Source organism: Dunckerocampus dactyliophorus, chromosome 8 (genome assembly GCF_027744805.1).
Source record: "Dunckerocampus dactyliophorus isolate RoL2022-P2 chromosome 8, RoL_Ddac_1.1, whole genome shotgun sequence".
NCBI classification, from domain to species: domain Eukaryota; kingdom Metazoa; phylum Chordata; class Actinopteri; order Syngnathiformes; family Syngnathidae; genus Dunckerocampus; species Dunckerocampus dactyliophorus.
The window spans coordinates 14,368,884-14,396,187 of NC_072826.1; the positions used below are offsets into that span (position 1 = coordinate 14,368,884).

At 41.6% G+C, this 27,304-nt stretch overlaps 1 protein-coding gene across 3 annotated transcripts; it reads left to right on the top strand.

Annotated features, from left to right (window-relative positions):
• Positions 1 to 201: 201 nt before the first annotated feature.
• On the top strand, positions 202 to 26,446 carry cpne1 (copine I). 3 transcript variants are annotated; one of them, XM_054783509.1, is made up of 16 exons: positions 210 to 323; positions 20,552 to 20,680; positions 20,757 to 20,936; positions 21,126 to 21,200; positions 21,745 to 21,816; positions 21,905 to 21,988; positions 22,072 to 22,161; positions 22,231 to 22,329; positions 22,395 to 22,481; positions 22,894 to 22,953; positions 23,241 to 23,374; positions 23,468 to 23,522; positions 23,717 to 23,771; positions 24,282 to 24,415; positions 24,487 to 24,723; positions 24,815 to 26,446. In XM_054783509.1, the coding sequence occupies exons 2-16, from the start codon at positions 20,552 to 20,554 to the stop codon at positions 24,923 to 24,925; spliced, it is 1,602 nt and encodes a 533-aa protein (XP_054639484.1). In that variant the 5' UTR covers positions 210 to 323; the 3' UTR covers positions 24,926 to 26,446. The 3 variants fall into 3 exon arrangements, with proteins under 3 accessions (XP_054639483.1, XP_054639484.1, XP_054639485.1); XM_054783510.1 differs by lacking the exon at positions 210 to 323 and adding an exon at positions 19,545 to 19,689; XM_054783508.1 differs by lacking the exons at positions 20,552 to 20,680; positions 20,757 to 20,936; positions 21,126 to 21,200; ... (10 more) ...; positions 24,487 to 24,723; positions 24,815 to 26,446 and adding an exon at positions 8,262 to 12,092 and having other exon boundaries at positions 202 to 323.
• The last annotated feature ends 858 nt before the right edge of the window (positions 26,447 to 27,304 follow it).

Below are 27,304 nucleotides of genomic sequence, written 5' to 3' on the forward strand. Positions count from 1 at the left end.
GTCTTTAAATTGTGCATTTTCCTCTATTTTCTCAATTTTTGCTGTTATTATTATTTTTTTTATTATTATTTAAGGCCCCTGGCCGCTCTTTTATGTACTCTCTGGACACCCCTGATCAAACGTAAATCTTTCAAGACAGAAGTTACAACAATCACCAGTAGGAGGAGCGATTGAGCTGACATCTCGCGGTAACTGCAAGACATCGCGTTGTTTGCCCGACATTTCGTGCAGCCGCAGCAGCGCTAGTTTACAAAGACGGGAGCGAGCAGCCGAGACGTCCGTGCATGAATCAAACCTGAGTGTGTTAGTTGACAGATTCCTCGGTAAGAATTAAGCAGAGACTACCTGCTAAATGCTGCACTCACACCGGGACCTAGAAGCTAACACGGGACCCAAAAATGGCGACTGTGGTCCGCTCCAGCACACGAACACGCACACACAATGCAGCATAGAGCTAGCAGCTAAGTGACTAATGGGGCGTAGCCTGATAAATTAGTTTGATGCACTTATATCAGGTCTACACACATTAGTATTTTCTACATTACTGTCGTCTAACAGGTGTCGTTTAGTCAAATAATTTGCTGTTACGAATGATTTGTTAAAATTCGCCTTCAGTTAGCCAGGTTCTTTCGAGATGCTTTTGCTGTGACCTAGCTAGTATCGATACCTAACAATATTAGCGTTATTGTTAATATTTCGCTACTAATTAACTTCACTGTATTATTTCTATGAACTAAAGAAATGGACGGAGTTTGGGTGAAGTAGCATTCCGTGGGTTTTGTGTCTAACTGTGGCTTACTTCGCTTCTCGCCCACTAGCTTCCCTCGTGACGTCACACATCCGCCATCAAACAGCATAAAGTGGTTGAAGGCGGATGCTCGATATTGATGAACTGAGCATAATTGTGGTGTTTGTTGCTTTTTGTGCATTAGGTTGCTGGACTACTGACCGTTTTGAAAGCTGTTAAGCCCGCAATGGTGTGTGTTTGGAGTAAATCACAGCAGAAATGTTGCCTCATGCATATTTTCCTGCAACCACAGTCATTTTTTTTGTTTGAAGCGCACCGGAATGTGTCACAGACTTTCATTTCTTGTTGTGTCTTGATCCACGTTGTCAAAGCAATGACGCTGACTGTTGACGTTGACTTCTATATATCAGGTCGCTAAATATCCATTAACACGTTGTCGAAGTGTGCACTGTGTACACGCACACACAAATGGACCGTGTTAGTTTTTGATGTGTCAGTGCCGATGTTTGCTGTTTGAGGCTGAGCTCAGTTTTGCTGGTCTTCTGCTTATGATGTGCTTTGTCATAAATGTTCTTCAGGTGTTATGGCGATTTAAAGGTGACTTCTCTTTGTCTGCTGTCTGCTTGATTGTTACTGATTTCTATGTCTGCTACAAAGGAAGCTTTTCTATTCACACTATTGGTTGTTGCTGTCTGTTATATACTACTGTGGATTGATTCATTGTGGTCTAGTCTGCACCCACAGGGTCGGGTGTTTTGTTTTGCTGTAGAAATATGGTATCTTTTATAGTCACCATTGAAGCCACTTCTCCATCAAGCAGTCCAGTCCAATTCAATACAGTCCACGACGGGTGTGGAAAGAAGTGAGATTATACTTCCTTCTTCCTATTATACTTCCTATTAGAGTAGTATTTAAAAAAAAAAAAAAAAAGACAATTTATATTTTTCCCAATAGCCGATCAAGGGTATTTAGTCAAATCCCTTCAGTAGTTGTTGCAAGCATTGGTTGTGACAGTGGGATGGTGATTGCTTTGCAAATTGCTTGGCTTTCTTTAAAAAAAAAAAAAAAGGGTGGGGGGAATGTTTATTTCAGTCCCTTGAACAACTTTTAGCGTTGTACTGCTTGGTGGACCATGGCTTTGTGTGGGATAATTAATTGACAATGGGGGTATTCTGTGAAACAAGGTTAGTGGGTTAGCGAGCTGTGTTGAGTGGAAAGCCGGACTTGCCTGTTCTGTAAAGGTAGCTCTCGGTTTGAAAGCAGCTGTATCGTGGTAACCATGGTAAGCAGCAGGACCATGGTAACTTAGGCTAAAATCATAACCAGGTCCCGACCAGGTTATGTCCAGGCTTTCATCTTAAAATTGGCTCTTTAAAGTGCCACTGTTTAACTAATTTGGTGTCACCATTTATTGAGAACCTACAGAGCCTCTCAGGGGACATGGAGAGAAAAAAAAAAAAAAGAATTGCGCCACTTATGATGATAGTCATCTAAGCGAGAGTGTTTTTCAGCCGAGGGAATACGCTAGATATGCTCGCATTTTGAGCCGAGCACCAGGAATAAAATGCAATATGAAATATGAATAATTCGGCCAATGTTATCAGACGTACATGTCACAGCAGTCCTTGCAGGCGTACTCAGCCCGTTAGTCTTCTTATATTACAATATTTGGAGGAGGAATAAGCACTCTGAGGCATCAATGAACTGGAAGAAAACACTTGTTTATTGTAACAAGGAAAAAATTGTTAAAAAAACACATTTGAAAACAATAGACATAGTTCAAAGATGAAAGAAGACAGTAGTTACTCCAATTTTTTTTTTTTAAATGTATACATGTTAATATGTCAAAGTTGTGCATTTGTGAGCGTTGATAAATGAACTAGTAGGGTATAGTTAGCATAATAACCAGTGTTAACTTGCGAATTTACATGCTCAGCTTTGTTCTGCCAGCAGTCCTTCCTTGCTCTATTGACAACGACTGTTGCTTTTGGCAGTAATAATCATTTTGAACTCCTCATAACGCTCCATAATAATGACTTGCTCATATTGTGTAAAATACACCAACTGGGATCGCTTCATTTTTGCGCAGAAGTAGAATAATATGATGTCAAAAGCCCCCTTTTATGTGAAAGCGCACTGAGCACAAAGCCGAGAACCAGACTTGACAAATTTAGTTGAGAATCACTGTTTCAACACCATTTAGCTTTGTTTGGGGAATTTTGGTTTTCTTGCGTTGCATCTTGAGCAGAAAGGTTGGTTGTGACACTTTTGCAGAATACCCCCTAAATGTCGTAAACTGACTATAGTTTGCAACAGTGAAGACCAAGGTTGTCAGTTGAAACTTCCTCCTGAGGTTAACGTTGATTCTGTTGCAGCCAAGTGTAGCTTGCATCTAAACTAATCTTGAGAGAGTGTCACATGGAGCTGCATCAGGTCGGTGGTTGTATGAGGAGCCATAGGGAGGTGGGAGCACAGAGCGTTAGTCTGTGTGCCATGGTTGCGCCGTGCAACTTCTTTTTGTCATGCTGCATCTCTCGTCTGTATGCTTTTTATCTGCTGCTGCTCCTCCTCTTTGCTGGGATGTGGAATTGATTTAAACCATGCTAGTAATGTTGCTCCTGGTGATGTAATGCTAGTGTTGCTCCTGCTGTTGACTTGATGCTGAGCCTGCTCTGGTTGATGATATGCCTGACGATTTTATATGTTTTGCTATTGTTTGACTGGTTTTTAAAATTTCTATTATTGTTGTTTTGTCTGACCATGATGGCATTGCTGTGTTTTATTCTGTTTGTTGCTGGATAAAGCAGCTGGTTTGGCCCTACTGTGATGGTTGTTTCTTAAAATAAGTGAGCTAGTGAGCTTATCAACTTGAATGTGTTCTAAGTTAAAAAAATGTTTAAATTGTGATGTGATGGTGTCTGAAAGGAAATCTACTCAGGCCTGATTTTGAAACATTTGGTGGATGCTAGTTTCTAAGGTTCCAGTTGATTTCTATGATTCTATCCCTGCCAGAAACTGTGGGATAAATTGGATTGATGGTCAGCCTTTTGTCTACTGCAGAGATTATTGAGGTGGTGATAGTTTTATTTGAAGCTAGCTCCAGTTTTTTGTGTTTGTAACTATATTTGAGGTGTCAACATAGGTCACACATGGTATCTTGTAATCAGTCTTGATTAAGTTATAGTCATAGTGTGTCTTAAAAAAGCAGTGTCATTTGAGTTGAATTTCTTATTGGGACCTGATTGTTTTGTTGAATAACTTAAGTATTACACAATTTGCATTGTGGTCGTCTATAACCACCCAATTCTAGTTGAGTTCCAAAGATGTTTTGAGTGTTTTCTGACATTCAAGTCTTGTTGTAGGTGTGATGGAGAACATCTGTGTCATTTGTATGTATTGCACTGTAGAGAAACGGCAACATTTATTTTAAGGAAGCAAATTCGTCACAACTTCTTTCCACTGTGGTTTCTTGTAATAATCCTGCGAGGAACCAGACTGAACAGCACAGGCTCTTAAACTGACTTATACTTACTAGCCAACAATACATGATCATTTTAGTCGGTGAACTCATCATTTGATGAGTGTATTGTGTGTGTGTATGTTGTAAACTTAGCTGATATCCAATCACAGTGTTTACAGGAGCCATGTTTGCACCAGGCAGTACAGTACAGTACAGTACAGTACAGTTCGGTTTGGTTTGTATTGTTTAGTCCTCAGCAGGCTTGTGTTTGCAGTCATGTGGAATAGGTGGTGTAGCAATCACACTCGTCAGTTATTGTGACATGCCAACAGTACAATAGCATGTAACTCTGCAATTAAATAAACAAAGAACATAAATGTGACTCCAGACAGTGCTGCATGTTGACATTATCTGTAAAAAGCAAACTGTGCTGTATTACTGCGACTGGAACACCAACCAAAGGGTGCTGCTGCAAAAAGGACCTTGTTTATTGATATTTGGAACTACACTGAACAATCGAGGAAAAGGCTTCTTGAGACGTCATCTGTACTTCTGTGTAGAAGGTGTCGGACGTTTCGCTCCTCATCCGAAGAGCTTCGTCAGCAAACTAATAAGTGCTGGTAGCTTAGGCCTTAAATACAGTAAGAGTGGGCGGAATTGGTGTGCCAACACCCTCCTCCTATTGGTTCGTTACACTAAGCCTGGGCGGAGCAGTGGTATAATCCTATCCTGTTATTCACACCTACGATAAAAGGGAAGTGTCGCTCCCTGAATTGGGTATGAACGACTCTGATACTGGCTTGTTAGCATCTATTGTTCTGGCTCGGCCCTGCCTTCACCTCATTTGCAAGACTAAGAGCTGTGGGTTTTGGTCTCAGTAACCTGCTGAACACAGGGTCCAAATTAAACCTCAAACCACCATTCCGATTCAATGATGGGTTCTGTTGTTTGACAAAAATAGCTTCCTTTACTCCTCTTTCAAACCATCTGTTTTCTTTGGCCAAAATCTTAACCTCGCTGTCCTGAAAAGAGTGATTGGTAGCTTTCAGGTGTAGATGTACTGCTGATTGAGGACCACTAGCATTGTCCCTGCGATGTTGATAAAGCCTTTTTTGGAGCATTTGCTGAGTTTCCCCAATGTAGTGCTCTTTGCATTCCTCATCTTTACAGTGGATGGAATAGACCACATTGCTCTGTTTCTGGTTTGGAGCCTTGTCTTTAGGATGCACCAATTTTTGTCTCAGGGTATTTACTGGTTTGAAATAGGTAGGAATTTTGTGTTGCCATAAGATCCTCTGGAGTTTTTCGGAGACCCCCGCTACCCCCAAAAGCCCACAGAAGCAAAAAGGAGAGGAGTGGTAGTCCCTTATGTAGCGGGGGCTACGAAGCTCTTCGGATGAGGAGCGAAACGTCCGACACCTTCTACACAGAAGTACAGATGACGTCTCAAGAAGCCTTTTCCTCGATGGACAACTCCTGTACGACTGAGAGCCTACACAGATACACTGAACAATATGAATTGGTGGAGACAAGATTTCTGTATATTATCCTCAGCTCAAAATGTACTAAAAGAGTCAAATGTTTAGTATACATTAAATATGTTTGGTCAGTGTTTTGGAGATGTTCAAGTCCTTCTGTGCAAATTCTCTGTTGACTAACTTGTTTCATTTATAATATATTTGTGCCTTGTCAGTTTTATAATTTTTTTTAAACTAGGGCTGGGCGATAGGGCCCCCCCAAAAATTGCGCTATTTTCATATCATCCAATCTCATTTTTCACGATTTTAAAATTTTTAAAATTGTTTTTTATCTGCCAGTTTTAAAGCATCGGTACTAAAAACTAAAGAAACTAGAAATCATTTCAACATTTTATTAATCGCAAAGCAGATTAATTAAGATGAACTTTTAAAAATCTAAAAGCAATTTTTACTCAACCGTAAAACGTATAAAAATTAAAAATAACACAATGACATTTACAACATTTAAAATTTTTAATTCATCAAAATTAGCAGCATTGAATACTCAAACAACACTCATGGTCAATATTTTAAACAGTAAACCCAACATTATATTAACATACAAAGCAAATAACAAAGCGAAGTAAATAAAATATATAAAAATACAAGAACAAGTTTCACTCAACGGCATGATGAATGTAGAAAAATAGAACAAAACAGTGCTCTGTTTGCACTCCTGAGTGTTTTTTAAGGTGAGACTATTGATTACTAGGGGTTGGAATCTCATTACGATTCAGAGGCCTGCGATGTGATGATAAAACTGTTATCGATGCATTTTTTTGTGATCAATATTTGGTCAATTTTTCATGCATCATTTTTTTTCTATATATAATTTCTTTGTCATTGTTTTTTTTTTCACTGTGTACTACTAAAACAAAGCATATTTGTAATGATCCACAATTAAAATAAACATGAAGCAGATTCATTTACTTCCTTTATCTTTTAATAATTGGAAGGTTACATCTACCAACATATTTCCCATTGCACACAACTAGCAGGAAAAGTCAAGCAAACCAGTAGCAGCATGTATAAAATGAACATCAGCATATTCTGAGTAACCAACATAAAAAGTTTGCCATTATTTACAAATAAATAATAGACTTCTGAATTCAAACAAAAATGCTGAGAATAGAATCTCTGGCAAAATAATATTTTTGCTGTATAGCAAAGTCAAAAACAGCTTTCATACAAAATATAGATTTCTGTACCAGCGGCTCTCATACAACAATAATGCTTGCAGACGTCAGTATATTATGAATAACTAAGAAAAAAACTAGGCTGCCCTTATTCACAGTGTCAGTGAAATAACGTTGCGATGGGATGTTGTATCTGGGTTCCAGAGTGCGCAGCAAAGCACGAAAGCCCTGCTTCTCAACAATCGAATACGGCCTCAAGTCCTTCGCAATAAAAGGACTTTTCTCATATTTGTCGTGTTCCCAAAATATTTTAAGCTTGTGTGACAAAGCTTGCATATTGTCTGGCTCTTGTCCAGCTAATTTTTACCTTCAACTTCGTGAAAGCCAAAGTGCTTCCAGACGCTCGCTTTAAATCCAGCGGGTTCGGGTCAGAGTTTACGCTCAGCCATTTTATTCTGGTAGCGTCTTAGACTTAAGTGCACCACCATAAACTGTCTGGACGGCACTTCTGCTTTCCGTCTTTTTGTTTCGTCAGCATCGATTATTGACATTCATGAATTGATTAGTAATCGTCAATGACCGCATCTTAAGAATCAATTATTTCCCCAACCCCTATTGAGTACTGTTTTGGTCTGGTGACCACACTGCTAGTAGTGGCTGAACTGTGCTGGTAGCAGTGGCAGGTTGTGCAAACTATGCTCGCATTTTCACGCTTTACATACATACAATCACTTGGGTGGTACTCCTTCAAATAATTCTTGTGGTGTGGCTAACTTTGGAGATACCCATACCACTGGCAAACAGTCAACATCTTCGGAGGATCACTCCAAGTCACAGCTGATATCTATGCTGCTGCCGTCATCTGTGCATTTAGCTCTACGTTTGGTCATTCTGTTTACTTGTCCGGCAACTTACAAATGGAAGTGGAGCAGGAAAAGGTAGATTCTGATTGGCTGTTGTCAATGACATTTCCGGCATGTGTGAATAAATTTGCCCACAGCTGATCGCTGTAATCGATCTGAAATTTGTTGCGATCACTGATCATGATTACAGTATATAATCACCCAGTCCTAGTTTAAAACCCACGTATTTTACTTTTTTGTGTAGTCTGAGCTTGTTATGTTGAAAGTGATTGTCAAAATTCAAACATTACACATGTCTTAAGAAATTTTATTTATTTGTTTTTTTTGCAGCAACTTTTTTTGCAAATGCTTTGGACTTTCATCCCTTAACCCCTACCAAACAAACCACTGGTTTCCAAATGTTAGGATGCCAAAGTGTTTTTTTGATTTGTCAAAAGAAGGAAAATAAAATCTCATAAAATGTTTGCTGAACATCTGGAAACCATAGGTTTCCTCTTCTTGGCGTTTTATCTGACAGCAGTGTTACTCTCTCCCCAGGTTATAGGCCTGTTGATTAGCAGTCAGTATGGCGGTAGTCATCAGACTGCAAGGTCTGCCCATTGTGGCCGGCACCATGGACATCAGGCACTTCTTCTCTGGCCTCACCATCCCTGATGGGGGAGTGCACATCGTAGGTGGTGAACATGGCGAAGCCTTCATTGTCTTTGCTACTGACGAGGATGCTCGGCTGGGGATGATGCGCACAGGTGGGTCCATTAAGGGCTCCAAAGTGTCGTTGTTGCTCAGCAGTAAGACAGAAATGCAGAACATGATTGAGTTGAGCCGTCGCAGGTTTGAGGCCGGAGCAGGTTCTGCCGAGACTGCTCCACCAACAGCCGGAAGCGCTAACCGCCAAGCTGCCGCCGCACCCATACCCGCAGTGCAGTCGGTAGCAGGGGGCAGAAGTGGTAGTCATGGAAACCAGGGTTTCAGTAATACTACATCTGCAGTTACTGCAGCAAGCTCTTCTCAGGAGACTCAGAGTAACAAGGCTGTGGCCAGCCTGGCTAGCATGGTGCCTAGCTTCCCCAACAGCTACAGCTCCGCCCCCGCCATCACCACTGCACTAGCATCTCTCAATGCAGGACCCCCTCCCATGGCGCCGCTTCCCAGCATGACCTCCATGCCACCAATGCCTACGTTGCCCACAATTCCTGTTCCTCCTCCAGTATCATCACTACCCCCTGTCCCCACTGTTACACAACTTCCCCAAGGTCCTCCTGTACCACCAATGTCTCACCTTCACCACATGTCCTCCCTGCCACCTTTCAACCCCTCCTTACCTCCACCTGCAGGACTTGGCACAGGCCTCCCCATCGGTACCCCAAACCCTATGCTGTTCAACCCCCTGTCCCCTCTTGCATCTCTTGGCCTCCAGGCTCATATGAAGGCCGCTGCAGTCACAGTTGCTGGAGCAGGTGTGTCCAGTCCAGATGAGATGTTTGTCCTCTTGCAGAATCTCCCATTTTCCTGTTCAGAGATGGAGGTCAGGGAGTTTTTCCGGGGTCTGGGGGTGGATGGAGTGCGTTTGTTGAGGGACGGACAAGGTCGTCCAACTGGTCGAGCTATGGTCAAGTTCTTCTCCCCTCAAGACAGCTTTGAAGCTGTGAAGCGTGGTGGTGGCATGATGGGGCAAAGGTTCATTGAGATCACGCCAGGCTCTGAGAGGCAGTGGTCCAGTCTTAATAACAGCACTATGGTTCAGACTTCTCAAAATAGCGGAAAGCCAAACAGTGAATCACAGGACCAGCATCACCGTCGTGGTAATATTGGCCTCGCTGGAAGGGATCAACGAGGAAGGTCAAGATCCCCACATCGGCAGGAGTTTTGTGTGTACCTGAAGGGCCTTCCGTATGAGGCTGACAAAAAACAGATTAAGGAATTCTTCAAGAACCTAGCCATTGTAGAGGACACCATGTACATTGCCTATGGACCCAATGGGCGAGCCACAGGAGAAGGCTTCCTGGAGTTTCAAACAGAACAGGATTATAAGACGGCACTGGGTGCTCACATGCAGTACATGGGTTCCCGCTTCATTCAAGTACATCCAATTAGCTACAAGGGAATGCTTGAAAAGATAGATGCCATTCGTAAACGGGAAGCAGCACAGAGTGATGGTAAGAATCAGGATGCCCTGAGAACACCAAGGAACTGTGCACATATCACTAACATCCCTTACAATATCTCAAAGAAGGATGTCCGTGCCTTTTTGGAGGGCATTGGGCTTTACGAAGACTCACTAAAGGTTTTGACAGACAGTCATGGGAACGGTTTAGGGCAGGCTATATTCCAGCTTCAAACTGAGGAAGACGCTCGCAAAGCTGAAAGACTGCATCGCCAGAAGCTCAATGGCCGTGATGCTTTTGTTCACTTGGTGACCTTTGAACAGATGAAGGAAATTGAGAGAAACCCTCCTCCGCAAAACAAGAGAGGCCAAAGAAATCAACATCAGAACCAACAAAACCTGAATCAGAGCCAGCATCTGCAGGCTCAGCCAGTTCCACAGCAGCCCCAGATCAACCCATTTGCTGCAATCAGTGGAGAGGAATTTAGCTTTCTGAGAAATACCATGGGAACCATCAATAGTGCCCCATTTATGACTCCATTCTCTGCTCCAGGAAATGGGCTAGCAGGTCCCCCTCCACTCCCTCCATTGGCAGCAGGACTTGGGGAAGTGAATCTAGCTGTTGCACCCCCTCTCGTCGCTGGTCTTCCTGCAGCTCCCATTCTGGAGCCACCTGGCTTTCGACCCGGCACTGTAGGGGGGGCTCCATTCAGTCAGGATGGGCTGAGAGGCTTGGTGCCCTTTGATAATACCAACAGGAAAGGAGGGGGAGGAGGACAGAACAGAGGGGGAGGGGCCAACAACAGCAACAACCAAGGGCGTCAAGGGGGGGGAACTGCTGGTGGACAGCAGGCGTTCAACCCAGGTGCTGAGGGTCTCCCACCTGCCCCCGGAGGAGCCAACAACCCAAATGGTCAGCGCGGTGCTGCCAGCCCAACAATAGTAAAGCTCCAGAACATGCCATTCACTGTCACTATAGATGAGATCATGGACTTCTTCTATGGTTATGAGGTGCTGCCCGGTTCAGTATGTTTGCAGTTCAGCGAAAAAGGCCTGCCGACTGGCGAGGCTATGGTGGCCTTCCAGAATCACGAAGAGGCTGCGACCGCTGTCATGGACCTCAATGACCGACCTATTGGAGCTCGAAAAGTCAAAATGAGTCTGGGTTAAAATCCTGGCCAGAACAAACTAACCAACTGTAGATACCTGTTATCTCTGTGTCACCCACCCCTACATACAAATAATTTATACCATAGCAACACAATTTGCAGACTTTGCCGTGCTGGCTAACCTCCTGTATGTTGCTGAAGGCTCAGGAGCGCATGTGGAAGCTCTGCCCATCCCTCCGGGGGAAGAATCTATTTCAGTGTTCTTTTTCTTTCTGATGATAACATTGGTACAGTATGTAGGCCCTTTACTGTGATAACGCTGTCATCTTAACCTGTATTGTTGCTATGGTAACGCTAACATGTTTCTGTATCTGTGTAAATATCCTGTGTCCTTGCTGTGGTTTCCCATTGACATGCTTGTGTGATGCTCAAATGAAAGCTGTATGTTGTCATTTTGATGCTGCCGTTGCAGAACCATGACATGTTCCGTTGCTGTCACGCTCTGTCCCCATATGCTTAAATGATTAACTTGGTTATGTTGAAACATGCTTCAGATGAAAAGCTTTTTCGCCTCTGTGAAATGTTTGCTGTCTCTATGCTTGTCTTTCATGCCTCTGTTGCGATGATGATGATGATGATGATGATGATGATGATGATGATGATGATAAGCAGCTGTATATTATCAAATGTGCTGCTCAACTGCTTTGGTGTAATGTTGACCTACAACATGAAGTTGTGTTGAAGATGGGCACCTTGTTATAGTGACAGTTGTGTCATCATGGCAGACAACAGGCTCTGATGCTATGTAGTGGGATAGACAGTTTGCGGTCTCCTGTTTTATATCAGTGAAGATGTTGAGTCACTGAATTATTTTTTTTATGTTGCCGTCTTTGGACCCCACTGAATCACTTGTGCGTACGTAATGTACACTAGCACACAAACAAAATTACACGTATGAAGTTTAGGTCTCCAGTATCTTTTGGTTTTGGTAGCTTTTTGTTGTATGTATTTTGATTACTATTGGGGATGTTTTCTCTATTAAACATCACTTTTGTTTATACTGTCAGTGTGAACAAGTCTGTATGATGCTATACAACATGCATGCTGTGGTGTCCCCTTCCTTTTGGCTAATAAAAAGGATGTTCCTGACGTACACCTCCTTGCCATCCACTCTCTTGCCGCCTCCTCATTGTCTTTTGATGAACTCTCATCTCAGTTATTGGCTTCCTTTTATCGGCTGGAATTAAGCTGATTGCTTCTTGAGAGATGTCTTATTTTGAGCCTTCTGCATACATGGTTAAGAAGCATTTGCATGAATCTTGTAAGAATTTTAATTCCTTCCTGTGAAGCTGTCATCACCCTACCATGAAGGAGTATGAGGACACTGAAAGGAAAATGAGAAAAAAGGTTGTAAATTATGGAGGAGGATTGTTATAATTTTAATGAATACCAAATTCTGACTTCTCTCATTAAAATAACACTTAAAATAACTTGTTTTATACAAATATTTCAAATTTATAAGGCTATGAAAATTGTCAGTATTTTTTTTTCTCTTTGGTGCGGCCTTCCTAGCCTGTGTTAGTCTTTAAAGGTACCTTTTTGTAGTCTATGAACACAAATGTTTTTTCAACATGCTGGATTAGTTAACACTTGGACACCACAATGTGTGGATATAGAATTGATTCATGATTGATTCATATAATCACTTTGATGGGTTGCTGCTGGTGTGCAGCCTTGCAGTTATTTTGGATGCACCTTTTTCATTTGTCTCGCAGTTGAACAGTGATGTCATCCTGGGAGGTGAGCATATACTCTCTAAACATGAAAGCTATGTATTAAAAGTCATTTATCATGGATTAAAACATATTGACCACAAGTCCTGGAAGAGTCCCATCCTAAATACAATTTCAACATTTGTGCAATTTTTTGCTGTGAAGAGGTAAACAGCACATGTACAACAGCTGCCAAGTGTGTATGCAGTATGTAAGTTGGGTTGTAATGCAGTGCAATAAAACACGAAATGATTGCAAAAAATGTTTTAGGGGTGTCCTGATACAACCTTTTCACTTCTAATCCGATATCAATATTGCAGCCTTGAATATCTGCCGAGACTAAATAAATCGGATAGCAGCACAAAACAAACTTTTATTACTTATTTTTAGTGTGGAATGTCAGAAAATGCTTCGAGTGATATTACTCAGAACAATAATCATGAACAGTAGGTATGAGAAAAACGTACTCATTTATAGTGGTGTGAAAAGGTGTTGGCCCCCTTCCTGATTTTTGTTGTTGTTGCATGTTTGTCTCACTTGAATTTTTCATATCATCAGACAAATTTTAATTAGTCAATGACAACACAATTGAAGACAGAATGCATTTTTTTTTTTTAAATGAAGCTTTTTATTGAGGGAGAAAAAAACTTACATGGCCGTGTGGGGAAAAAGTGATTGCGCCCTAAACTAATAAGTGGTTGGGCCACATGAATATATGCAGCGATATCCTTGAATGCTTCAGTACAAGCGTGGCTAAAGTCCGGCCCAGGGGCCGCCTGCAGCCCACAGCTTGTTTTTAATTCTCAAAATTAATTTACATGGCAGCTGAGGGGCTCCCTCCTCCTCGAGCAATTTAGAGTAATATTCTATAATGCCATGCGTCTGCCACCTTTTAGCAACAACAACTGCAATCAAGCGTTTGCCATAACTTGCAATGAGTCTCTTACTGCATTGTGCAGGAATTTTGGCACACTCATCTTTGCAGAATTATTGTAATTCAGCCAAATTGGAGGGTTTTCAAACATAAGCCGCCTTTAGAAGGTCATGCCACAGCATCTCAATAGGATTCAGGTCGAGACTTTGACTAGGCCACTCCCAAAGTCTTCATTTTGTTTTTCTTCAGCCATTCAGAGGTGGACTTGTTGGTGTGTTTTGGGTCATTGTCATGCTGCAGAACCCAAGTTGGTTCCAGCTTGAGATCACAAACAGATGGTCAGGCATTCTCCTCCAGGATTTTTTGGTAGACAGCAGAATCCATGGTTCCATTTATCACAGCAAGTCTTCCAGGTCCTGACCATCACACTACCACCACCATATTTTATGGTTGATATAATGTTATTTTTCTGAAATGCGTCATTATTATGCCAGATATAATGGGACACACACCTTCCAAAAAGTTAGTTAAACTAGACCATAGAGTATTTTCCCAAAGGTCTTTGGGATCATCAAGATGTTTTCTGGCAAAGACAAGCCTTAATGTTCATTTTGTGTAGCAGCGGTTTTCGTCTTGGAACTCTGCCATGCAGGCTGTTTTTGCCCAGTGTCTTTCTTATGGTGGAGTCTGACCTTAAGTGAGGCCTGCAGTTCTTGGGATGTTGTTGTGGGGTCTTTTGTGACCTCTTGGGTGAGTCGTCGCTGCGCTCTTGGGGTAATTTTGGTTGGCCGGCCACTCTTGGGAAGGTTCACCACTGTTCCATGTTTTCGCCATTTGTGGATAATGACTCTCACTGTGGTTTGCTGGAGTCCTAAAGCTTTAGAAATGGCTTTATAACCTTTTCCAGACTAATACAGTGAGGGTCAGAAGTATTTGCACCCCCTGCGATTTTGCAAGTTCTCCCACTTAGAAAATAGGGAGAGATCTGAAATTTTCATCATTGATGCATTTCCACTCTTAGAGACATAATCTAAAAAAAAAAAAAAAATCCGGAAATCACATTGTGTGATTTTTTTTTAATGATTTATTTGTAAATTACTATGGTTCATAAGTATTTGCACCCTTGAGATAATCAACGCTAATATTTAGTGCAGAAGCCGTTGTTTGCAATTACAGAGGTCAAACGTTTCCTGTAGTTCCTCACCAGGTTTGCGCATATAGCAACAGGGATTTTGACTCCTCTACACAAATCCTCTCTAGATCTGTCAGGTTTCGGGGCTGTCGCTGAGCAACACGAAGTTTCAGCTCCCTCTATTGGATTTAGGTCTGGAGACTGGCTAGGCCACTCCAGAACCTTGATATGCTTCTTACGCAGCCACTCCTTGGTCATCTTGGCTGTGTGCTTTGGATCATTGTCGTGTTGGAAGATCCAGCCACAACTCATCTTCAATGCTCTGGCTGAGGGAAGGAGGTTGTTGTCCAAAATCTGACGATACATGGCCCCATTCATCCTCTGTTTAATACAGTACAGTCGTCCTGTTGCCTTTGCTGAAAAACACCCCCAAAGCATGATGTTTCCACCCCCATACTTAACAGTAGGTATGGTGTTCTTGGGATGCAACTCAGCCTTCTTTTTCCTCCACACACAGCGAGTGGAGTTTGCACCAAAAAGCTCCATTTTTGTCTCATGTGACCACATGACATTCTTCCATGATCCCTCTGGATCATTCAGATGGTCCCTGGCAAACTTTGGACGAGCCCTCACATGTGCTGACTTCAACAGGGGAACCTTCAGTGCAATGCATGATTTTAAACCGTTACGCCGTATATTCTACTGACAGTAGAATTTGAAACTGTGGTTCCAGCTCTCTTCAGGTCTTTGACCAGCTCCTGCCGTGTAATTCTGGGCTGATTTATCACGTTTCTAATCATGAGTGATGCCCCACGAGCAGAGATCTTACATGAAGCCCCAGTCCGAGGTAGATTAGCAGTCATGTTTAGCCTTTTCCATTTTCTAACAATTGCAGCAACTGTTGATTTATCCTCACCAAGCTGCTTTCCAATTGTTCCACAGCCTTTCCTTTTCCAGCTTTGTGGAGCTCTACTATTTTGTCTCTGGTGTCTTTGGAAAGCTCTCTTGTCTTGCCCATGGTAGCAGTTGGATTATGACTGACTGTGGGGTGCACAGGTGAGATTAATGAGCTGAAAGGGGTGGTAGGTGGGTGGTTACGGGGTAAAGGTGGACTTTTTTAAGGTGGACTAAGAGCTCTTTGAAAGTCAAAATTATTGCTGATTCTCAAGTGTGCAAATACTTATGAACCATAGTAATTTACAAATAAATCATTAAAAAAATCATACAATGTGATTTCCGGATTTTTTTTTTTTTTGGATTATGTCTCTAAGAGTGGAAATGCATCTATGATGAAAATTTCAGATCTCTCCATATTTTCTAAGTGGGAGAACTTGCAAAATCGCAGGGGGTGCAAATACTTATGACCCTCACTGTAGATGGCCATTAATCTCAGTTATGTTTTAACAGGGGGGCAATCACTTTTTATACACGGGGCTATGTAGGTTTGGATTTTTAAAAAATAATAATAATAAAATGTTTCATTTAAAATAGCGTGACAAACATGCAAAAAAATAAGAAACCGGGAAGGAGGAAACACTTTTTCACACCGCTGTATTTTTAAGCAGCTAGGGCAGGGTCGGCAACCTTTTACTATCAAAAAGCCAGTTTGTGCCCTTTGTGCATATATAAGAAGAATAGTTTGGAGCCACAAACGTAACACAAATATTTTGTATTTTTTAATTGTACCCGTTACATCATCAGGATACATGAAACAGAAGAGCAGTTCTTCGCAAGGCCTTTTTGATTCCTTCCCGTGTTATTTGTGTAAAATTAAAATATAACGTAGCACAATTTAATATCATTTATATATATATATATATATATATATATATATATATATATATATATATATATATATATATATACTCCTGATCAAAATCTTATGACAAGTTGAAAAATTGCTATAATTTGCATTTTGCACATTTGGATCTTAATGGGGTTTTAAGTTGAGCTACAATATGCAAAAACAAGAAAGGGGAGTGAGACAAAAAGCATTTTGAAAAAGTAATTTATTGAAAACAACAAACAAAATAGACTTTTTATCAGCTGATCAAAAGTTTAAGACCACCGCTCAAATAAATAACAAACTCTCCAAACCAGGAAGAAAAAACAATTCCCAGTAGGACTCATCAGTGTTCTCATCTGTTTAATCGTTTCTGACGCTTGACACTAATCTTCCTTATGTCGGGGAAGTAGGACTTGGTCATCACACAGGACTGTAGGCTCTCATTTGTGACTTTTTATTTATGTATTCATGGATTGCACACTCAAGATGCCCCCTGCCGGTTAAGGCAAGGGCCATAGTGTTGATGTAGTATATTTTAATTAGGGATGTGCCGATCCACATTTTTTGGCTTCCGATACGTGTTTTTTTTTTTTTTTTTAATAGTCTTGCTGATCCGACCCGGTACCAATCCTTATTTAATTATTATTTTTTAATAATAAGCTTTTGTTACAAACATGAATTTGTGGAATTGAATATGGTTATGAAAATAGCTCTTCAAAGCATGAAATATACTGTAATGCAAGCAAAGTCTTGCTGATTTTACTTTTGTTACACAGCATGACCCACAATATTGTTTGGGTTTTGTAACAAACCTCTGTGAGTCAGGTCCCTAATCTAATAAAGGATCCAATAAAAGTTCATCCAATAAAAAATAAAATAGAGAATATTGCTTTTAAGGTAGGACTAATCATATGACATATGGTTATAGATCAATTTGTGGTGCAACTTATAATATGACTTTTTTTTTTTTTTTTTAAACAAGCTCTCTCTTCAGCGCAATAGTAGTAATTTATTGACTGTCCCTTGTCTATACAACCAGCGGTTAGAGCAGCACTTCCTGTGCGATCAGCGGCAGAACCAGAATTTTTTCATTGGGGTGGCTAAGGTGAGACCATTACTCACATAGGGGTAGGAAGAAGTTGATAACTGAAATATCTAGATGGCAAGTGGGGTGGCCGGAGAGTGACCAAGGGTGGCAGGGCCGCCACGTAACTCCGCCACTGCGTGCGAGCTCACCGCACAATGACACAGCAGTCCGAGCACAGTGAGGGGGAAATACCGCTGTAGCTACGGAGCCGAATATCCAATGTCCATCGTGAAAGTAGCTTCACCATTGTACACCGCAGACATGTCTGCATGATAGTGTTGATGTTTTATTTTTGCGGGTGGTGGGAGTCAAGTGGCAACCAGCTTTGAGGCCCATTACCACACCTACCATGTTGGAGTGTGGCCCAGAGTTACGAACGTGATACTGCAACCAGAACGGCCTGATCTCGTGGGAAGCCAATATTATCAGATCTTCAAAGTACAGCAGATCGGCAGCCGATCCGGATCCTGAAGATTGCATCGGGACATCCATAATTTTAATTAATTATAATTTTTTTAAATAATGTGATGTTCATGTATTACGTCAAACTCAAATATCTAAAATAAACCAAACTAAAATAACATATAGACGATAATTTATTTTTTTTTATCCACTATAGTGGCGGCTTGGCAATATAGCGAGGTTCGACATGCTCAAACGTTTAAAGCCAGCTTTACTCACCACCGACAGGGTCTTGTCCCTGGGGAATTTCCTGTGCAATGCTGCTTCAAATGCGCAACAAGTTTGGTGATATTAAACTTACTCGGTTCTGTGCCACCACAGGAAACGTGTGCATGAAGTGTTGCACTCAGCTGCAAAGTCTTTTTCGGACTTGAATGAGAAATACACACGGCCGACATGCTTAACACGTTAGCACACGTTGTTGTTGTAACGTTGTGGGCTCTTATTTGGTCGCTGCAGGATGGACGTGCCAATATTGGAGATTTTAGATGCAGGCAAATATAATTTGATATTCGTTTTTGTTTTTTTGCTTATGTCAGCTCGATATCCCAATATCGGATAGGGACACCCCTAGTTTACTATCTAGTTGACCTGCTCTATGGAAAACGGTTAAAATGCATGTGCAGTGAAGAAAAAGTTTCCTGCAAAGACTTTCAGGTTGAGCGAACTTTCTGCTGACGTAAAGACACCAAGAAGCAGGGGATGATAACATTTAAATAAAAAAGTCTATAATTGTTCAACTCTAGTGTTACTTGTGAAACGCTGTAGTTGTTGCACAGGAATAAGCGGAATAAGCTTGTTCCGTGGTTGAAGTTTAAGATACATTATACTTTTAACAATAATGTTATTGTTGTTCTAATCGGGCATTAAATTGTGGTCCATGTGTATGTACATATGATTACATGACCTTTTTTCTTGTCTACACTGTGGTGTCATCCAAAAAGAATGAATGAAGCAATCTATAATGTTGGCAAGTTAGCTCATAATGTGCTGTGCACTCATTCTCTGCATCAGACTCAGCAATAGCGCTGTTGGCTCGAGTGTCTACCCTTCAGCATAAAAGCAGAGAATTTATTAAATGTTCATTTTGCTTGTCAATAGCTGTGGTGGATTTATTTGGCGCACTTCAGGGTCGTGACATTTGTCATCACGTTAATACACAATTTATCAGTTGAAACCTGAGGCTTGATTTAAACAGCCAGTACTTTTTATTATGAGCAAATTCTTGTAAAATCCCAGGTTACGTCATGTATTGTGTGTGATATGTAGCGGACACATGTACCTAAATATTGTATATATGATAACAGTAGACCGCCGTGGCAATTAAACACAGTTATCATTCATTTCTTCTAAATTCAGCAGTTACTCCTGAGAAGGGTTTTGTATGTTTGGCTCAGTTGTAATGGTGCTCTTATTCTGAATGGCAGAGCCCGGAAGTCGTTTGGGGAGGGAGGTGGTAATGAGTGACATTCCTTATGCCCAATCAGTGAATGCTATTCTTCAGCTTGTTGTCCAACCATAGTGAAGACATGCTGGCTGCTGCTTCCTCTTTGCTAGTGAGTCTGAATAGCTTTGATGTGACTTTAGAGGCAAAAAGGCAGTTTGTGCTTTAGCAGGATCAAATAAATCCACAACAAAGGTAAAGTTTAAGCAAGTACAATTTTATAGGGTCCGCTTGTGTTTATGGTTACGCAGACTGTAGATTCCAATTGCGGGCTCCCAGTGTAAGTAACCCCTTCGCTTAAACTGATGAAGTGATTAGCGATTAATTATGTCACAATGACTTTGCTTTTAATTGCATATTTAAACCTTACAATTGTTTTTTTTCTAGGCTAGACAGAAGTCATTATTTTTACTCAATTGTCACTGGTATTGTTTTAGCGCATGAAGTTAACTTTGAGTCAGTATGTTAGTAGGCCATCTGTTATGTAGTGTGTGTGCATATACTGTACATTGGATGTAGTTGTATTAACAAGAAAGTTCCCTTTTATAAATACCACGTGAATACTGCAGTGAGGACGTCCCGGAGCTGACGTCAGAATAGGAATGGAAATGAATAGTAGATAATGACACTGCTTATTACGTCACGGCAAATACTGGAGCACGCAAATCTGCCCCCCAGCGCCTGGGGAGCGTTTTATATGGCAAAGGTGCAAAGTAGGTCAATATCGCGCAGCATCACGGCTTTTATGGCATTTTTTCACACGCTTACTCATTTTCTGTCTGGCTAAAAGGTTTTTCACCAAATGTAATAAATACTTTGCTCTGTCGCCATCAGAAGAGGGGGATTGAAGGAGCTAGCTGTTGTGATGTGTTGGCTTTGTGTGTTGTTGTGAATATATAGAATGTCCTCAAGGAGTTTGTATATATTGTGAGGAGGTAATTCTGTGAGTCCAGGAAGAATGCATATTTGTGCCTACTATAAACAACTAGCACTACCATTACTTAAATTAACATAAACAATAATGTTTTCATTTTCTATTCCACTTCTGTCTTCTCAGATGGCAGACTGCGTGTCAAAGGTGGAGCTGAGTGTCTCCTGTAAGGACCTGCTGGATAAAGACGTGGGTTCCAAGTCGGACCCTCTGTGTGTTCTCCTCCAGCGCTCAGGAAAAGATGCCTGGACTGAGGTACAACAAAGTTCTACCTGGGGAAGACGAGCTAGCAAAGCGCTGCACAAATACTAATAGTGCCTTCTTGTGTCAGCTGGGCCGCACCGAACGTTTGCAGAACACCTCCAGTCCATCCTTCAGTCAACGCCTACGACTGGACTACCACTTTGAGACTGTTCAGAATCTCAAACTTGGGATCTACGACATTGACAACACCTCCCATGACTTGGGCGATGATGATTACCTGGGAGGAGTGGAGGTGACACTGGGCCAGGTAACCAACTAAACACACACACGCTGCTTATTTTTTTTGTTCAGTCCGCTCTGGGTCTGCAAGCTGTAAGATGCTGGGAAGTTTGTACATTGATCTTGAAAAATGCTTAAAATTGTGTATGACTCTAGGACTTGGTCTGTGTATTGAATGACATGTGAGTTGTCTCCTGTGTGTGTTCGTTTGTTTCAGATTGTTTCCAGTAAATCTTTGACCAGACCACTGCAGTTGAAGAAGGGCAAACCTGCTGGCAAAGGAAGCATTACTGTATGTACTGTAGCTTGTTCGTATGTTTTTAAAGAGCCTCACTAGATTTTTAAAACCAGTGATGTGTGGTGAGGCTCATGGCTGGGAAGGCACTTAACTCCATTGGAGTCAGATTTACACCAACATCTTCAGGATGCGGCAGAGTACTGTCCACCTCACCTTGTGACTTTTCTCTGCAGTTTGTCTGCTAAGCAAGAATAATTATGCCACACACTTGCATTAGCTGTAGAAAGTCATGGTGTATAATACATCTTTCTGCCAACATATTGGCATCATACTCAAACCCAGTTTGCAAGAGTTTGCGTGTTCAGAAGTAAAGCTCTGCTCACCGCTTGGGTTTATGCCCTGTATTTGATTGGGAAATGTACAAATTCAGCGATTTTTAATAAATGTTTTAAATGATTGAAATTATACAGAAAATACATAACACAGATCAGTGGAGAAATATTTATTTTATGTTATGTATTAGGTTTAAAATGTTTCATGATAAACTGCATGTCACTGTTTAAAACTGTACTGAGCAGTGTTTGGTGTGCATGGATAGATCACAGCAGAGGAGATAAAGGACAACAGAGCCATCACATTGGAGCTAGAGGCAAAAAATCTGGACAAGAAGGTAACTTTTGCACATCCTGCTTGGTCATATGTGCTTTTGCATCTCTCTGTCACACTTGTCACACAAAATTACGTTCTACTTTCTTCAGGACACTTTTGGAAAGTCTGATCCCTTCCTGGAGTTCTTCAAACAAGGAGATGATGGAAAATGGCAACTGGTTCACAGAACAGAGGTACTGAAACATACAAATTCATCGTGCCACACAGGACGAGGTCAGGAACCATTTTTGATTTTAATGATTTTGTGTGTTGGCAGGTAGTGAAGAACAACCTGAGTCCCAGCTGGAAGAAGTTTTCTGTTCCTCTGCAGACATTCTGCAGCAGTGACCTGGAAAGACCTCTCAAGGTTCTACCAATCAGTCTACCTCTGCGGCCCCTGTCCAACCTGCAGGCGCTGACTCTCTGTCTTCCTTAGGTGGATTGTTCTGATTACGACAGCGACGGCTCACACGATCTGATCGGGTCTTTCACCACCAAAGTGTCGGAGCTGCAGAAGGCAGCCTCCGGTTCATTGGTGAGCTCACTGTGATGAGAGCATTATTAAGAAAAGTGTGTCTATCAATGTGTTTTGTCCTGTAGGTGGCATTTGACTGCATCCACCCAGAGAAACAAAAGAAAAAGAAGAGCTACAAGAACTCTGGTGTGGTCTCTGTGAAGAGCTGCAAGGTATGGACCACATTATGGTCTAGTTATGGGGAGATTACATGATTGTATCACACATATCATCACCACACGAGGTGGCTGCATGTTGGCATTACTAACCTTGCATATTTTAATAACGTTTTTAGGTCCTGCAAAGTGCTACATATGTGGCATTAGATGTTCAAATTAGTAAGACGCCAACGCTTACATTTCTATTGCTAAGTAGGACAGACTTGTGTGTAGTTTTGACATTAGTACTGCTTCCAAAGGATGCAGCCCCTCAGTTGTGACAACAGCTTGAGTCACATTAAAAGCAGTCTGCTGACCTCTGCTGGAGATGACTGTTGTTAACAGTTTAACAATACAACTGATTATGGCATTTGCGTCTTTATGGCTTGTGTTGTGCAACATAATTCCCTGTGTTTGTGTGCTACAGCTGGTGACACAACACACCTTCTTGGACTACGTGATGGGCGGCTGCCAGATCAACTTCACTGTGCGTTAGCAAAGTGCTACATTTTACACTCTGGAGCTCAAAGAGCATATAGCATGGCCATCTTCCAAATTGCGCATTTCCACGCTTGCACTTCAATATGTGTTTTATGTACACTGCTTTCTTGGTTCCTGAGGGTTCAGTTTTGAGAGTATAGTGCCGTCCTAAATCCATTAATTTGGTTGCTTTAGTGTAAGGTGGAAGTGTGCAATTTGGAGCACAGCCCATGTCTTTTTTTCTTTTTTCTTTGTAATGGGACGCGTACATGAAGTTGGTTGATTATTGTGTAGGTGGGAATCGACTTCACTGGCTCCAATGGTGATCCTCGCTCACCCAACTCTCTCCACTACATGAGTCCAGACGGGCTGAATCAGTACCTGTCTGCACTGTGGTCTGTGGGTCAGGTGGTCCAAGACTATGACACGTTAGTGCACATTGAACAAGACAACACAACTGTCATGAATAATATGTTTAAAATGTAATATTGACAAGTTCTTTACGTCTGGTTTTGTTTCAGTGATAAACGTTTCCCTGCCTTTGGGTTTGGAGCCAAACTTCCTCCGGACTACCAGGTGGTTTCCCTAGCAACACATACAACACTAATAGAGGATGACATAAAATGATCACTTCCTGTATCATGTTTACATTTGTCATCAAGAGCCATTGTTACTGTTGTACTTTTTTAAAGTGTAGCAACACCATTTGTAGAAGTTTGTTTTGTTGCCGCCATGTCATGTATTGACGGCTTGTGTTGTTGATCCTACAGGCCGCGCATCACGAGTTTGCCCTCAACTTCAACCCCACCAGCCCGTATTGCCAAGGTGCATACTGCTGTGTCTCTTAGTTGTCATGAAAACAGCACTTGGGAGCCTGCAAACGTGTACACATGTACACTACATGAGTGTTAAGTGTTCAGTGTTTTACTTCCGAAGCAAAAATGGTGGAACACTGTGCTTTTGTAGTAACCTTTCTCCATTGTTTACATTTACTGAATCACTAATGTGTTTAACAGTTACATATTAAACTCTGAAGACTGTTATAAAGACCACAAACATTTGGATATAGTGTCTCTTTACAAGTAACATGACCAACTTGTGGCGTGGCATGTATAGTATACTGTCAGATTTTTACACCTTTTTGCATATCTGTGAGTTAGACTAAAAACAATTTTTTAAGTGCTGTATGTGAACATGTTCTGAAGTGCAAAGAGAAGACGTTACTAGTTTTTACTTAGGTTACGTGTTTACACCATGACAGCTTGGATAACACAACTCTTGTTGACCTATTGGCTTGTTAGGGTTGTGATGTAAGTGGCTCTGCTTCTCTCACAGGCATTCAAGGGATTGTTGAAGCCTACCGGATGGTTCTTCCTCAGCTACGACTCTCTGGACCAACAAACTTCTCTCCCATCATCAACCATGTGGCCTCTATTGCCACCACAGCTGCACAGAACAACAGCGCCTCTGTAAAGACAACACACACAAGCGCACACAGATTAGAGCACAGAGAAGGTCCACTGATCATGTCTCTCTGCAGCAATACTTTGTCCTCCTCATCCTCACTGACGGAGAGATCACTGACTTGGACCAGACCCGAGACGCCATCGTTCGGGCGTCCCGTCTGCCTCTGTCAATCATCATTGTGGGGGTGGGGCCTGCAGACTTTAAGGCCATGGAGCTCTTGGATGGTGATGACGGTGTTTTGAGGTCTACGGTGGGTGAAGCCGTTGCCAGAGACATCGTCCAGTTTGTCCCCTTCAGGAAGTTCAAAGATGTGAGTGTTGTCCCATCATGCCCTCAGGCAGCAAGCAAGGCACAGGTCAAAGGTTAGAAGTCAGTGACGTTACTCCTGTCTGTCTCCTCAGGCGCCCGTGGCGAATCTGGCCCAGTCAGTCCTTGCCGAGGTCCCCACCCAGGTGGTCTCTTACTTCAAAATGAGAGGGCTCCAGCCCCTCAAAGTGCCCGCCAAATCATGAAGGCCACCACAGGCCGCATCACAGCCAACCACAAAACAACTAATCTGCTAACCCACATTCCCAACAATGTTAGGACCATGCCCATTTATACCCACAAAAGACCAATCATGAGGCAGCGCTCAGCTGGCAGCCAATCAAAAAGGCTAGGAGCAACTTTTTTTTTTATTATTGACCTGACTTATTTTTGTACTGCTTAGTGCTTTTAGCCTAACTATTTAGATTACATGCTAACTCAAAGGTGTTCCAGAGCCACACACACACATCTATTGTTCTTTGTTTCCATACAACAAAGGGATTTTAGGACCAGAGTGTACACCACACGCACCACTCCACTAACCTTTTAATGATTATTACATCATCTTGGGTCTTCTCATGTATAGATGTTTGCTATTACTACTTTATCCTGGTGACCAATTAGGATGCTAATGGCGCTAATAGTTTTTATTGATCAGGGTTGGATACTTAGCACTTGCTTTTAACCTCAATGCTGGAAATCCTGAAGAGGGATGCTTTTGAAAAATCTCAACGTTATCATAGCTTTTACTGCCATTGCCTTATTACTAACGCCATTATAGCCTTTAATAACACTTTCTTGTCGCAATGCAGCCATCAATCACACAGTTAAAATGTAAATGTAGACATTAGGGCTGATTTGTCAGATGTTTCATTGCCACAAACATACACACAGGAGACTTAAAACTGCAGAAAAGAAAGACAAAGAAAAATTGACAATTGATGTTTGTGGTTAAAGAAGCCTAAAGAAAGACACTCGAGTTTGCTGAGGTTCCCTTAGGAAAGTGCCTTTATTGAGATGTTAGGAATACATTGGGAGCTATGACGATGCGGCAGTCAGGTCACATGGTTCTCCCAAACTTTCCGCTCATCTGATGCTGCAAATAACAGCAACGGTCTTTAGCTGCTATATAATTTACTGCTTGATGCCAAAATTTTATACATTTGTTTTTATAAAAACATGCACTTAACTAGCCCTAAGTCAGTTTGCTCTTCCATATGTGAAGTGTGACATCATGTGACAATGCCATTTTTATCAGTTATTTTTAAGTTCTTGTCAGGTCAGAGGACTTCTATGTCAAAGTAGCAACAAACTAATGATGTCATTAGCCATGCCTGTTTTTTTTGTGTATTTCAGAGAACATCACTTTGGAAGAACGAAATGAAAATGCAGATTTAGTTTGAATCAATTGAAGGGAGCTGGTGTTTAATTTTGTATGACAAGGTACATGTTAAAGAAAATGATAAAACCACAAAGTTGCCTTGATTAAAAAAAATTCAGAACCATGTTGTAGAAACTTCTGCTGGGGGACTTTACTTCCCACAGTGCTTTGCTGCACAGTTCACTCCGATACATGTTGAACTGGTCCATCCAGTCCTTCATGTGACCACCAATTCTACACCATTAGCCAGCTTTTATTCAGTTGTACCACAAACAGCTGAAGACATAAATGAATGTTGCTTGTAGAATTGACAATAAAACAATCTGGGACAATTATGCGTCTGTTTTGTTACACTCATCTTTTGCTTATTCAGTGAAATTCCCCAAAAGTGCTACTGTGAGCAGCGTTGTGGAAAAATATGTCCCTAAACTCCAACTTTAACTTGGAACTCAAAGGCTGTTTTGTAATGGAAATGATGAAATGTGTGATTATAACCATAGAGCAGGAAATAGAAGTTAGGACAAGGCTTTATTGCAGAAATGCATATACAAACCACCAACTCTGCAAAAACCCTCCATGTGTTTCTTAAAAAGGTGACTAGTTTTACATTAGTCTTAAAGTCCTGCATTTTGCTGCATTTTTCCCATTTCAGTTTGAAGTTACGTCTGTGAAACCTGGATTATGCTCCTGTGTGGAGGCACCAGCGTCCACTACATCGGCTTGCTCCTTCCCCTGTAAACCCTCTTGTGTACTGTGACATGCGCCTCCAAAAAAATCGAATCTCACGGAAGAACATTTCCCGTGTCTATACAACTTGTTCAGAGGTCTTACAAGCCACCTCCACGAGCACCATCTCTGTTTTAGAATCAACATTTGCAGTAAAAGTAACTTGTAAGGAATCAGTTTGTTCCGGCTAAAACAACACTCTCCTCTTCTCTCTTGAATTACCATCATTCGGTTGCTACTAGTTGCTGGTTGCACACGAGTTGACATCACGTCACGTTCTCAACCCTTACAAAGAGCTATAAAAGTAGGGTTGTCCAACGTGTGGCCCTGGGACCAGTTGCAGCCTCTGACTCGTTTGCATACCTGTCAACCTTTGTATTTGAAAGTACGGGAGGGAGCTGGGAAAGAAAAAACCTTTTGGGGGGTTCAGCAGCTCAATGTCATGTTTGTACTGTGTGTGCGTGTGTCTAGTCTAAGC